At 46.3% G+C, this 14,803-nt stretch overlaps 2 protein-coding genes across 32 annotated transcripts in view; one reads left to right on the top strand and one right to left on the bottom strand.

Moving 5' to 3' along the window:
- CD79A (CD79a molecule) overlaps positions 1-14,803 on the bottom strand; it is an 86,867-nt gene that overhangs the window by 23,621 nt on the left and 48,443 nt on the right. Inside the window, exon 1 of one of the 3 annotated variants that reach the window (XM_083754216.1) lies at positions 8,192-8,276. The exons of the other annotated variants lie outside the window; for them this stretch is intronic. Within the exon in view, the coding sequence (XP_083610342.1) occupies positions 8,192-8,213 (22 nt within the window). The 5' untranslated portion in view covers positions 8,214-8,276. Of the gene's footprint in view, positions 1-8,191; positions 8,277-14,803 lie in introns of those variants that run through there. 3 annotated transcript variants of the gene reach the window in all.
- ARHGEF1 (Rho guanine nucleotide exchange factor 1) overlaps positions 8,255-14,803 on the top strand; it is a 70,364-nt gene continuing 63,815 nt past the window's right edge. For 12 of the 29 annotated variants that reach the window (XM_083753644.1, XM_083753643.1, XM_083753640.1 and 9 more), the window contains exon 1: positions 8,276-8,476. The gene's annotated coding sequence lies outside the window, so the exon portion shown is untranslated. Of the gene's footprint in view, positions 8,477-8,838; positions 9,005-14,803 lie in introns of those variants that run through there. The other 17 variants (XM_083753649.1, XM_083753645.1, XM_083753636.1 and 14 more) reach the window with 8 other exon arrangements.

Here is a 14,803-nt window from a genome sequence, read left to right as displayed (position 1 = left end):
TGTATTCCCAATACAGGGCTGCCTTCTGATGTTTTCTAAAAGTCAGATAGTTGTTTATTTCCTTGACATCTGAAGGGAGGGCATTCCACAGGGCAAGTGCCACTACCTGGTTCCCTGTAACCTGACTTCTCGCAGTGAGGGAACTGCCAGAAGGCCCTCGGCACTGGACCTCGGTGTCCAGGTAGAACGATGGGGTGGAGATGCTCCTTCAGGTGTACTGGGCCGAGGTCAGCACCAACAATTTGAATTATTCGAATTATTCTCAGAAACGTACTGGGAGCCAATGTAGGTCTTTCAGGACCAATGTTATATGGTCTCAGCAGCCACTCCCAATAACCAGTCTAGCTGCTTCTTTCTGGATTAGTTGTAGTTTCTGAGTCACCTTCAAAGGTAGCCCCACGTAGAGCGCATTGGAGTAGTCTAAGCGGGAGATAACCACAGAATCATAGAATCATAGAGTTGGAAGAGACAACAAGGGCCATCGAGTCCAACCCCCTGCCAAGCAGGAAACACCATCAGAGCACTCCTGACATATGGTTGTCAAGCCTCTGCTTAAAGACCTCCAAAGGAGGAGACTCCACCACACTCCTTGGCAGCAAATTCCACTGTCAAACAGCTCTTACTGTCAGGAAGTTCTTCCTAATGTTTAGGTGGAATCTTCTTTCTTGTAGTTTGGATCCATTGCTCCGTGTCCGCTTCTCTGGAGCAGCAGAAAACAACCTTTCTCCCTCCTCTATGTGACATCCTTTTATATATTTGAACATGGCTATCATATCACCCCTTAACCTCCTCTTCTCCAGGCTAAACATGCCCAGCTCCCTTAGCCGTTCCTCATAAGGCATCGTTTCCAGGCCTTTGACCATTTTGGTTGCCCTCCTCTGGACACGTTCCAGTTTGTCAGTGTCCTTCTTCAACTGTGGTGCCCAGAACTGGACACAGTACTCCAGGTGAGGTCTAACCAGAGCAGAATACAGTGGCACTATTACTTCCCTTGATCTAGATCAGGGGTCTGCAACCTTTAAGACAAAAAGAGCCACTTGGACCCGTTTCCGAAGAAAAACAACAACTGGGAGCCGCAAAAACATTGCAACATTTAAAACAAATATAACACTGTATATATGCCACCTAACCCCCACAAGGAGAATGCTGCGCATGTGACCAAATAGCGAGGACTTACTTTGCTAGAGACAAGCCCTGACGCTACCACAAGCCTCCCTCTCTTCCCGCCGCCCAGCCTCCCAAGAAAAAACCCCCACTTCAAACGGTCACAAAGCACAAATTCCACGCGACCGCGACTTGCTATGCCCAATAATCAATGCCCAAAATGCCATAGAAAATTAATCAGGGCCCCAGTGTACCATAAATCATAATCAGTGCCTGATGTAAATAATAATTAATAATGAGGGTCCAATGTCATCCTCATCATTATAAAAATACCTTTTTTGACACTTTTTATTATTTCTGTGTTTGACCCCTCAGAATTACTCCTCCTCATAGAAATAAACATTACATTAACAAGTTACCTTTTTTTGAGTGTGTGTTCTTCACTCCCCTTCAAAACAGTGACCAGTGTATATGCCTCCTTTCAATGCAGCCTGCTTGCAAAGGCGGGACGACAAAGTTTTTTTTTATTATTATTATTTATTTATTTTATCTTATTTTGAATATTATTATTATTATATATATATATATAATGCGTTCAACTGTTTTTTAAACAGAAGGGGTGGGCACTGTAGGCAGGGGGCAGTAACTGCCCTTGCTCCTGATCAAGCAAATAAATTTAAAGTAACCACTAAATAAAATGAGTTGGCCTAATGAACCAACTTCCAATTAATTTAAACGGAATTAAGTAATTAAATTGGCCTGCAATAATAAATACTGTTTCTTTATGCAACCACGGCAGCAAGAATTCTTTTAGCAAAGTATTGGAAGATGCAAGAACTACCCACTCTGGAGGAATGGCAGACGAAGGTGATCGAATATATGGGGCTGGCAGAGATGACCGGCAGAATCCGTGACCAGAGGAAGGAGGCGGTGGAGGAAGATTGGAGAAAATTTAAAGTATACCTTAAGAACTACTGTAAAATATTGGACGGTTAAGATGTCGAGAGGCTAGAAACAAAGAACTACAGCTGTAAATCGTAAATTAAAGGGGGAAACTTAATGAGAATATATAGAGAAATTGACTGAAGGGTTGCTGACACATTATAAAATAATGATGCAGAGAAGGGGAGGTATGGGGAAGTCATGTTTTATGTATTTGTTTGTGATTTGTTTGTTTTTCCTATACCCTTGTTCCCTGTTTTTTTTTTTTTTTGTAAAAACAATAAAAAATTATTAGAAAAAAAAAATACTGTTTCTTAATTAACTAACCAAAGGACTTAAATCAACCAAATGAATCTAATCAATTAAATTAAATTGATATACAATCAGAATCCAGCAGCAATTGATCTGCCCTTTCTCTTAGTCAACCAAAATGAATTTAAAGTTCCAACCAAATGAATTAAATTACCAAAATGAATCCACACTCGATAAGTTTAAATACAATTGGAATCAAGCAATAAGTTGACTACTGCAAGCACTTATTAAAGCAATCAAATTAATTATATTTCAGGGTTGCATATATATCCTTGGAGCGCTAAAGCCCTAATTAAAGCGCTTTAATATAATAACACTCAGAGTCAAACCTCTATGAGCTCTTAAAATGCTTAACTTAAATAACTTGTTCTCTTCCAATCCACCAATTGAGCTATATTGTCACTTATAAAGCCTGAGTATCCAATTCCCACAACAGAGTGCCTCACCTAAAATGGCCGCCGGGCCAAACCACGTGGTTAGCTCAAAATGGCGACCGCAACTTCCTGGTTACCAAGCAACACAGCTATCAACTTCTTGTCCCTGGCTGCCAGCGGCGCTCTGCTGGAGGGGCGCCCGAGATTATTGGAGGGCGCCCTGCTGGGCGCTCTGCTGGAGGGGCGCCCGAGGGACTGATCCAATCATAAGCGGCTTTTTGCGTGTTTCCGCCCAGAAAATGCGCCTCCTCCCCTCGCCTCCGCCCCGGAGCCGCAGCAAAGGAGTTAAAGAGCCGCATGCGGCTCTGGAGCCGCAGGTTGCCGACCCCCGATCTAGATGCTTTACTCCTATTGATGCAGCCCAGAATTGCATGGGCTTTTTTAGCTGCCGCGTCACACTGTTGGCTCATGTCAAGTTTGTGGTCAACCAAGACTCCTAGATCCTTTTCACATGTACTGCTTTCAAGCCAGGTGTCACCCATCTTGTATTTGTGCCTCTCAATTTTTTTGCCCAAGCGCAATACTTTACATTTCTCCCTGTTAAAATTCATCTTGTTTGTTTTGGCCCAGTTCTCTAATCTATCAAGGTCGTTTTGAAGTGTGATCCTGTCCTCTGGGGTGTTAGCCACCCCTCCCAGTTTGGTGTCATCTGCAAATTTGATCAGGATGCCCTTGAGTCCATCATCCAAGTCGTTGATAAAGATGTTGAATAAGACCGGGCCCAAGACAGAACCCTGTGGCACCCCACTAGTCACTCTTCTCCAGGATGAAGAGGAACCATTGATGAGCACCCTTTGGGTTCAGTCAGTCAGCCAGTTACAAATCCACTGAGTGGTAGCATAGTCAAGACCGCATTTTACCAGCTTCTTTACAAGAATATCATGGGGCACCTTGTCAAATGCCTTGCTGAAATCAAGGTAGGCTACATCCACTGCGTTCCCTTCATCTACCAGGCTTGTAATTCTGTCAAAAAACGAGATCAGGTTAGTCTGACATGACTTATTTTTCAGAAATCCATGCTGACTATTGGTGATCACAGCATTCCTTTCTAGGTGCTCACAGACTGTTTGCTTAATGATCTGCTCCAGAATCTTCCCTGGTATTGATGTCAGACTGACTGGGCGGTAATTATTTGGGTCCTCTCTTTTCCCCTTTTTGAAAATAGGGACAACATTTGCCCTCCTCCAGTCTGCCGGGACTTCGCCTGTTCTCCAGGAATTCTCGAAGATGACTGCCAGTGGTTCTGAGATCACATCTGCCAGTTCTTTTAATACTCTTGGATGCAGTTCATCTGGCCCTGGAGACTTGAATACATCTAGACTAGCCAAGTATTCTTGTACTATCTCCTTAGTTATTCTGGGCTGCGTTTCCTCTGCTGAATCATTTGCTCCAAATTCTTCAGGTCGGGCATTGTTTTCTTTATCGGAGAAGACTGAGGCAAAGAAGGCATTGAGGAGTTCAGCCCTTTCCGTGTCCCCTGTTTGCATTTCACCATCTTCTCCTCTGAGTGACCCCACTGTTTCTTTATTCTTCCTTTTGCTACGAACATACCCATAAAAGCCTTTTTTGTTGCTTTTAACCTCTCTAGCAAGCCTGAGTTCATTCTGTGCTTTAGCTTTCCTGACTTTGTGTCTACACGTGCTGGCTATTTGTTTGAATTCCTCTTTGGTGGTTCCCCCCCCCCTTTTCCATTTTTTGTACACATCCTTTTTTAATCTTAACTCAGTTAAAAGTTCTTTAGGTAGCCACCCTGGCTTCTTTAGGCACCTTCTATGTTTCCGTCTCATTGGTATTGCCTGAAGTTGTGCTTTTACTATCTCCCTCTTAACAAACTCCCAGCCATCATGAACTCCCTTTCCTTTCAGTATTACTGTCCATGGGATCTCACCCAGCACTTCCCTAAGTTTTATGAAGTCGGCTTTCTTAAAGTCAAGAAATTGAGTCCTAGTATGCTTGGCTGCTCCTTTCCGCTGTATAGTAAACTTCAGAAGAGCATGATCACTCGCGCCTAATGATCCTTCCACTTCTACCCCACTAACCAGGTCATCAACATTGGTTAGGACCAGATCTAACATGGCTGTTCCTCTTGTTGCTTCTCCCACTTTCTGGACAATGAAGTTGTCTGCAAGACCAGTGAGGAATCTGTTTGACCTTATGCTCTTGGCTGAGTTTGACATCCAACAAATATCCGGGTAATTGAAGTCCCCCATTACTACTATCTCCCTTCCTTTTGCATGCTTGGCCATCTGTTCCAGGAAGGCATCATCTATGTCCTCTGTTTGGCTTGGGGATCTATAGTAAACTCCCACAATGAGGTCCCTGTTATTCTTCTCTCCCTTAATTTTGACCCAAATGCTCTCACTTTGGCTTTGAGGTTCTAAATCTTGGATCTCTTCACAGGTATACGCATCCCTGACATATAACGCCACTCCTCCTCTTTTCTTGTCTGGTCTGTTTCTCTGAAATAAATTGTATCCCTCCATTTTTACATTCCAATCGTGGGACTTATCCCACCAGGTTTCAGTGATGCCTATTATGTCATATTTAGTTTGCTGTACCAAGAGCTCAACCAGAGCATGCACCACTCTGGCGAGACAGTGTGCAAGCAGGTAGGGTCTCAGCCTGCGTACCAGATGGAGCTGGAAGGTAGACAGTTGCTTTTAATCTGGACAACTGGATCTGTGATCCTAAATGGATTTCTGTACAAACAAAACTGCAACAAATTTTGCTTTGACTATCCAAGAGGGATACAAAATATCTGAAGGGCTGTCACATGGAAGATGGAGCAAGCTTGTTTTCTGCTGCTCCAGAGGGAAGGACCCACACCAGTGGATTCAAATTACAACCAAGGGGATTCAGACAAAATTAGGAAGAACTTTGTGTTGGTACGAGCTGTCGACTATGGAAAACTTGGAAGGTGGTGGGCTCTCCTTCCTTGGAGGTTTTTAAACACAGGTTGAATGGTTGTCTGTGAGAGATTCTTTAGTTGTGATTCCTGCATTGCAGGGGGTTGGGCTAGATGACCTTTGGGATCCCCTCCAATTCTACAAGTATATGATTTGAGGGTTTAGGATGAAACTTGATCAGACTGTGTAATGTCCACATTTCACCAGCAGAGGGAACCCACTACTACTAAAACTGTATTCTGCACAATAGACGACCCTATCTATGGTTAAATCTCACACTTTATTGCAACAAAAGCATATCTTATCAGAATGCTCAGGAAGATGAGCCCTATAACAAACGAAAAAAGTATTCCATCATCGCCTGCCAGGAAAATTGCCCACACCACTATTTATGGCTTTTAAAATATCTTTTCACTCTCTTCCACGTGTGATTCAACATCTCTTGAAATAACAGAGAAAGATAAAGGAATCCAACACCATCTGAAAAAGAAGACCTAAAGCTTCAAACTGATACACAACACTTGGAATTTACATTCAATTCACAACACACAATGGCCAAAATAAGTTGATTCTTTGTTTTTAAACATGGGAGGTAGGAATCAACATTTGGGCACAAATATATTTCCACAGAATGGTTTTAGATACTACTTTGTGTATGCGGCAGAGCTCACCTTCCTGTTGAAGTACATCATTTCTCAGCCAGACTGACTAAATGTATAAATAACCGGGTAAAATAGCAGGGCGGCATTGGCCAAATGGGAATGGAAAGGATTATATAAAAAGGGGTTTTTAATTGTTTTGTGGAATCAGCAGTGCAAAAGTTTGGCCACTTTGTGGACAGTTGGAAGAAGCCAGCTGGCAAATGGATTACAATTCAGAGAAGACTTTAGCAGCAGAAATCTATAGAGGCAATTAATGTCCACTAACCTTACACCAACCCCACTATTTTTGCTTGTTACAGGATCTCCAGCCCAGATCCTGCGTATGTTTGTGTGCGAGAGTATGTCCCAAACTCTCATTTTACTATGCCTCTGAATACAAGTTGCTGCTATTTTCCTCACTTCCTGATTCTGGGCTTCTTGTTGACCGCTGTGGAAACAGAATGCTGGGCTTGATAAACTTTCGTCTGATCCAGGATGGCTCCTCTTACGTTTTTCAGTAGCATAGTGCCTCTGAATGTGGAGGTTTCATCCAGCTGTTAATGGTGAACAGCAGCTAATAGACTTCTCTAACATCACTGGACCTAGACAGCATCTTAAAAAGTAGAGACATCACCTTGCCAACAAAGGTCCGTATAGTTAAAGCCAGGGTTTTCCCATTAGTGATGTATGGAAGTGAGAGCTGGGCAATAAAGAAGGCTGATCGCCGAAGAACTGATGCTTTTTTTTCAAAAAAGGAAAAGAAGAAAAGGGCTTGCTTTCTCCTTTCTTTCATGTGAATTTGGAAGATTCAACTTTAAATCTGAACTGAATCGACTTCCCCCACGTGCCATAAATACAATCCTAATCTAATAATTTAAGAAAAGGCGGCTGAACTGGATCAGGCCAATGGCCCATGTAGTCCAGTACCCTGTTCTCACAGTGGCTACACAGATTTACTCAGAAGTAACTCCCACAGTGTTCAATAGGCTGCGGTAAGTATGCGCAGGATTGCAGCCCACATTTATAAGCCTAATAGCAGAGCCTGGGTCTTCCTTTTCCTTTACAACAGCACCACTTCTGGCATATGACTGTTGAAATCAATGGGCTTTAGGTGTGTTTAGGATTGCAAATCTGCTTCCAAGCAAAGATGGATAAATTTCTGCTGTTGGCACTTCCTGGTGAGCTACTTCACAGCCTTTCTTCCAAGGACCTCAAAGTGGCATAGTGGTTCTCCTCCCCATTTTATCCTCACAACAACCCTGTGAGGTAGGTGAGGCTGAGAAACAATGACTGAATCCAAGGTCACCCAGCCAGCTTCCTGGCTGAATGAGGATTTGAACCCTGTTCTCCCATATTCCAGCCCAACACTCTAACCACTATGCCACACTGCCTTCATACTTAACACTGCTGTTTTATTGACGCTATTATGAAATTGTATGGTCGTTTTTTTAGAGGTATTCTTGTTTCCTTTGCTGTGAGCCGCTTTGGGCATGGTTCTTTCCTTGGAAAGGCGGCGTACAACATGCCTACTACTCAGTGAAACAAATCCCGTCGAGTCCAGGTAAGTGGCTTTAGGATCGCGCAGCCAATGTCCCGCTGAGCTGAACGGAGCTTGCTTTTCGGTGCACGTGCTCAGGATCCCGCTTGCGCGGTTTCGATGCTCCACTGTCTATATAACTGATTGGGTCTACTTCTGAGTGAACACGGGTGGGCTAGAGGTCTGTTTCGATTTCCTTATGCGGCCATCCCAGCCCGAGAAACAGGTAAGAATGGCGTTCGTCCCCCTGCCTTGCAGCCTCCGACCCTTCACCCAGCGCGTTCACACGTGCATCCCTCCCCGAGCCCCGTCTACCTGCAAGCTGCGCGCGCGGCATTCCAGCACAAAGAGGCCAGCCGGCGTCGGAAGAGGAGGAGGCGCCGCCGAGAAAGCCAGAAAGGGGAGGCGCTGCGGGCAGGAGGAGGAGGAGGAGACCGGCGGGGCGGGATCCAGAAAGCTACGAGCGGCTTCCTGCTCCCCCCCTCCACACCGCCCCACATCCCCGGCCAGCCCCTCCCCACAAGCCGCCCTCTGCAACAGGAAACCCCGCCGGGGCCTTGCGTCGGGAGGCAGCGGGAGCCAAACTCAAGTTCGATCCAGGTGAGGAGCTTCAAGGTGCTGCGCGCGTGTGCACGGCGTCGATTCGGATCGAAGGGGGAAGGGGGGTCCGTGTGGACAGAAAGGGGACCTTTCCGGTTTGAAGCGTTCTTAGCGCTTTGCTCGTTCCAAACAAACAAAAAAAGAAGATTTTAAGAGCTGGGAGTTTTTGGGGCGTTGCAGCGCAAGCCCCTGTCCGTGCCTGTTTACACTGGGGAGCAGGCGCCCAGTTGGATTCAAACGGGGCTTACTCCCGAGTAAGTGGGTTGCAGGCGGAATCGCGTCTCGCGTGGGAGCAGGCTCTGGTGTTCGTGGCCAGCCTCGTGAAAACGCCACCCTCGCGACGTGTTTTTCCAGGGCTGTGCCCCTGGAAAATATGGAGGAGTAGTCAATAAGCGGGCGAAGCGGAGTGATCCGAGTTAGCTGCCAAGTATATTTCCCTCCCGTCACTGGGTAACCTTAGAGCCCATTCCCTTAAATCGGCGCTGGAAGAGACGTGGATTCCTGGAGTTTCTTTCTTTTCTTTTGGAGGTAACTGTATTCTGCACATGCTCCGGGTAACTCTTGGCTGTGGTTATTCCAGGATTGAGCCTGGACTTTGACCACAGGATGTGTGGCAGCCCTTAGATTATTCCGTGGCAGAAAGTGGCTGGGGGAGCTAAGGCTAACACCTGGAACTGGAACTCAAATTAATTGAATTGAAACTGAAAGTAAAAAGAGGTTAAGAGTGTTGGACCAGGGTTCAAATCCCTGGCTGGGTGACCTTGGGCCTGTCACTGCCTCACAGCCTAACCTATCTCACAGGATTGTTGTGAAGATTAAATGAGGAAGAGTGGGGAACCACGTATTTCAGCTCCTCGGATAAGACATGGGGATATAAAAACAAAAATACATACGTTCAAGAGAGGAAGGGATAATGCTTAAGTTGGAAGCTGGACGAGGATGCATTGAAAGTTTGTATTATGTTAGCAGGGAGGGAGGGTGGCTGACGTTCAAATGATTTTGTCCCTAAAAAGGAATATCCAAAAGGATGGATTTCAGGTTTTAGAGAGATGGAAACTGGGAAGGCCTGTTAGTAGGGTGTGTTTATGGGGTGGCATGTGGCGTTGATACGGCTTTCTGGAATTAGAAACATGGTTTTGTGTTTAAGGCTAAAAGGCCCTCACACAGCCTTCACAAACCTGGCACCCTTCCTCCAGAGGTAGGACAGATGTAAGGCTACTCTGGCACCGTCCTCCCCTCTCTCCTCCCCTCTTTTTCAGGCTAGTTTTACAGCAGGTGTCTTCTCCCTTTCCAGACCCAGGCACCACCTTCTACCTAAACACACATTTTGGGGCCTATTTATTCATAGCCTCATAGAGTCGGAAGGCACCATGAGAGTCATCAATCTTCAGTGACCAAGGCTGATGGGATTTGTAGTCCAACGACTTCTGGAAGACTATAGCTTTCCCATCCTTGCTCTGTGACCCATGGAGGCTGTGTTTCGAAGGGGTGGTTTGTTTCATAGATAGGATTTTTAAGGCCATCATTACGCTGTCCTTTGACACCCAAGAGGTGTGTTTTCAGGGCCCAGCCTCTTCCTGTGCCTGTTTTAATTGTTTTTAAATTTTCGGTATCAAATTATTGTTACCCCGCCCTGGTGCCCGCTGGTGGAGGAAGGGCAATGAATTTAATAATAATAGATGAGCTATTAGTGTTTTGATGTAGGTGTAGAAACTCTTTTTGGTGTGTGTGTGGGTTGGGGAAGAGCGTTTGTTTGTTTTCTAAAAATAGGGAATGCTTTGTGTAAAGGGAGTGCGTGCCGCTTGAGCATTTTGCAGGAAAAGGGCTACGCTGTTTTTTTGTGCATTAAAACAAAAAACCTCTGCATGTTTACAACCACCATTAAAGGAAAGTCCATAGTCCATTGTTGGAGCAAGTGCTTTCCTTGCCAGCAGGGACTGGCAGCTGGGACTGATGTGAGTTGTAGTCCAAAATATTTGAAGGGCACCAAGTGGGCTAAGGCTAGTGTGGGCAACGCTGAGTTCAGACTGAGAGCAGCATGGCTTGGCACCCACCCACACCCATTCCATCTGTTCATATATGAAACACACATATCTGTGGGCAAGTCTTTTTTTTTATCTATTCCTGATCGAGTCCATTTCCTGTGACCTAGAACTGGCATTAGGGAGGTAAATAAGAATAAAATCAAGACCCCCCCTCTCTTGAAGCGATAGTGTTTGAAATATGGGAAATATTTCCCTGCAGCTGAATTCCTAAGAAGCTGCATGCCTTTTTTGTTTTGCATTCAGGGGCACAACAGCCAGCTTTACCTGGAACTGAACTGGGAACTGGTTGCCTACCCACTCTAGAGGCATGTTGATCCGCCCTCCCCTTGCCACCTCTAGCCTCTCTTCGCTCCAGCTGCCCTGGGACCGCAGTTTTTGCATGCCAGACATTTTTTGCTAGCCAGGGAGGCATCTTGAGCCTGTGAGGTCAGTTGCAGAGCGCATGCCAGGGGCCTGGTGGTTTGGGGGGGGAAGGGGCTAGGCTGCTGCTTGGGAGAGGTTTCTCAGCAGGCTCCAAAAGCCCCCTCTCTGCCCCATCTTTTTCTTCCTCCTCCTCCTCCTCCATCACCCTACCAGTTAAAGCAGGGGTCAGCAAACTTTTTCAACAGGGGGCCGGTCCACTGTCCCTCAGACCTTGTGGGGGGCCGGACTATATTTTGAAAAAAGAACGAATTCCTATTCCCCACAAAGAGATGCATTTTAAATAAAAGCACACATTCTACTCATGTAAAAACACCAGGCAGGCCCCACAAATAACCCAGAGATGCATTTTAAAGAAAAGGACACATTCTACTCATGTAAAAAGACACTGATTCCCGGACCGTCCGTGGGCCGGTTCTAGAAGGCAGCTGGGCCGGATCCGGCCCCTGGGCCTTAGTTTGCCTACGCACGAGTTAAAGGCTCCCTTCATTTCGTTTTGCTTTGTAAAGGACCCCTCAGTGTGTTCCGTGCTGTTTGCTTGGCATGGAATGAATATTCCTGCAGCCAATAGTGTGAATCTGTTTCCCACTACAGTGTACGAAGCTGCTGCTCTCCACATATGTTCAACTAGTTCCCCATGGGTTGGTTCATGTGTTGCTGCTGGCGACTGGTCGTGGGGTTAGCAGACTCTGCCTAGCTTGAAAGAGCGGTACCCAAAATTATTCTTAGGACAACTCGTCACTGTTTTACTCAAAAGGATGCTGTTGTGTGTGTGCATCAGGATGAAGGGGTTGCATTTTTGAAAGGATCCTGTATTTGTGAGTGGAAGGTGGCAATTTAGTGTGTTTTGTGCATTGCACCCCCACTTTCGTCCCCACCCTCCATTTCAGATGTTGAAAGACCGTTTCTCCCCCTGCTCACAGAGCTACAATTCCCAGACTTCCCTGGGAAGATGGATTGATCGCTTACCCGCTCTGGATATTGTAGCTCTGTGTGAAGGACAAGGTGTTTCTGACAAACTGCACTTCGCAGAATACTGCTTTAAATGTGCACTGTGGCGGCACTCCCTGCCCCAAGGAGCTTCCAGTTAGAATTCTGACAGTTGAAGCAGACAACCGAGGGAAACGCGAGGAGGACAAAGGAGCAAGTTCAACTGACGGTTAATGACAAGCCCGTGTGATTGCAGCAGGAAATCGCTTTGCCTGCGTTGGCTCGTGGCCTGCTCTCAACGGAGGCATGCTAGTTCATGTTCAGTCTATGCACAGGATGCCATGCGTGGCACAAACCAGCAAATGTGTGTTTGGGGTTTTTTTTGGAGGGCTCGCTGTAGTGGGCCCCAAAACCAAATCCTCGTGTCTGGCGCTGGGGGCACCCCACAGGCTGAAACAATTGGAAAACAACAGGGGCGACTTTGCATGTGCCTGCAACGTGCTCAGAGGACCACAGGAAGTGACCCTAGTGTTGTTACTCTCATTGCTTATTGGACTGTTTTTGTGTGGTTTTCTTTCCCTCCGTCTCACTCCACTCTTTTTCAGACAGAAATCAGAGCGGCTTAGAACAATAAAGCCATAGCTGTACCAAAGCAATGTAGAAAATACAAATGGAAAACGGGACTGTATAAGCAGGCCTGATTTTGCCAATCTGGTGCCTTCCAGATGGTTGGGAGTCCTCGGTTGGGGAAGGCTGAACCAGACAAAACAACAAAATGGAGGCACATGTAGGGAAGCAAAGCTGTGACGAAGACCTCTTGGGGGGAAAACAGAACTCCTGTTTGAATAGGACCCAGTGTTAGAAACCCGGATATATTAGCTAGGTGCCAAATGGCTCCTTAAACCAGGGTTACAGTCGCCAAAACAGAATGCCTAGTTGCCATTTTGGGGCCAAGCAGCTCAAAAGTTATATTTTTCAATACAGTCATACCTCGGCTTGAAGTAGCTACGGGATGAATATTTTCGGGTTGCGCTCCGTGGCGACCTGGAAGTAACGGAGTGCATTACTTCTGGGTTTCGCCGCATGTGCAGATGCTCAAAATGACGTCACGCGCATGCGCGGAAGCAGCGACACGCGCAGACGCACAGTCGAGTGTTACATTCACTTCAGGATGCGAACGGGGCTCTGGAACGGATCCCGTTCGCATCCAGAGGTACCACTGTACGACTTTTTGGTTCTTGAAATTGTGCTCTGATTGTGCAGATAATATAACGGATAGAATTCTACAGGATGTGTTGGTAGTGTGTGAAAACAGGACGGATTCAAGGATATCCAGGCACACACCTCCAGAGGTGTGGAGATGTCAGGTGCCCCCTGCCCCCCCCCGAAATCTTTACTTGGTCGCAAGTGACCGTTAGCCAGGTGCAAAATGTGCCTGGCACCTGGCTAATTTTGAATGCTGAGAGCAACATAGGGAGCTGTCTTCTACTGAGTCAGACCATGGGTCCATCCAGTTCAAATTTAATAAGTAAATATTGTCTACACCGGCTGGCTGCGGATCTTCATCATTACAGGCAGGGAATCTCTCCCTGCTGGAGATGGTGTGGATCTTCTGTATGCGGTGGGGCATCAGATGTTGTTGAACTACAACTTCCATCACCTCTGACCATTGGCCATGTCTGCTGGGAATGATGGGAGTTGTAGTTTTAGCAGCATCTGGAGGGCCAGAGACTCTCCATCCCTGCTCTAACCCACCGAACTACCAGCTTCCCTCAACCCATCTAAAAACATTTAGTGTTGGTGAGCAGGCTCAGTGGTCCCTCTTGGTTCTCGCCACAGTCAACCAGGTGCCTTTACACAGTGCATAGTTAACCTTGAAATTCGCTCCCAGAATATGCAGTAAAGGCCACCCACTTATGCCCCCAGCAAATTCCTGTGGTCTGTCAGATGTGGGTCTTTTAGTGTGTGGCTGACCCTGTTCTGTGTGAAATAACATTTCTGCTGAGAGATAACGGGGACCCACTATCTGCATTTTGGGAAAACAATTGGAGTTGTTTTTGTTTTCCGGCAGGTTTTCTCAGCCGGATAAATGGGCCTTGATCACAAGTGTCCATTTCTTAGGGTTTTAGTCATCTTCTAAATGTATTTGGTGTTGTTTTTTTAAATAAACCTGTTTCCTATATGTAAATCGCCTTCAGACAGTGTTTTAGAAGGCAGTTCATAGATTGATGGTGAAGATAGTATGATTAGTAACTTAGATGACTGTAGAAGAGGATATTGTGTGGGATTCTAGAAACGGTACGAAATCCTGTGCTGATTTGCACATCTTTGAAAAGATCAGAGCAGGATGCATTGTGGGGTTTTTGTGGGGTTTTTTTGGTGAGGTGGAGACGACAAGCACAGCACTAATGTTAACATGAAGGCAACATGGATGAAGACATGCTTTGCAGAACACAAACTTTGTACGCAGGAACCCTTTCCGCCCCCCCCCCGCCCCCCGTGCAAAAAGATTCCTCACTCTGATGAGATCTTAGGCCTTCTCCTCCTTCTCCCCCATGCCTCTGCTAAACAGCTGGGAGAGGAATCTCAGGGGGGGGGGTGCCAGGGGGGCAGGATATCACAGCAGGAGGAGTGACTGTCCCAGCAATTCTCAGAAGACTGCGAGGAAGGTTGTGTCTTGGGACTGGGGGGACATCAGCAGAGCCTGGAGCTGGGAACCAGATCCATGCTGCAACTGAGAGGGGGTTGAGAGAGAGGCGTGTGGACTGGTATAACCAGGAGTGTGGAGCTGAGACTACTAAAACAATTGGGGAATCTTTGCGCAGTGCAAAATTAACGTAGGCAAAGTCATTTAAGCTAGCCTTTCCTGGACTTCCAGCTGTTGCTGGACATCCGCGCCATTCGTGTAAAGTGCTTTGATACCACTTCAAAC

Source organism: Podarcis gaigeae, assembly GCF_964106915.1.
Source record: "Podarcis gaigeae genome assembly, chromosome: 8".
Taxonomy (NCBI): Eukaryota; Metazoa; Chordata; class Lepidosauria; order Squamata; family Lacertidae; genus Podarcis; species Podarcis gaigeae.
Note: the sequence above shows the minus strand (reverse complement) of the source record. Positions and strands in the feature narration are given on the sequence as shown.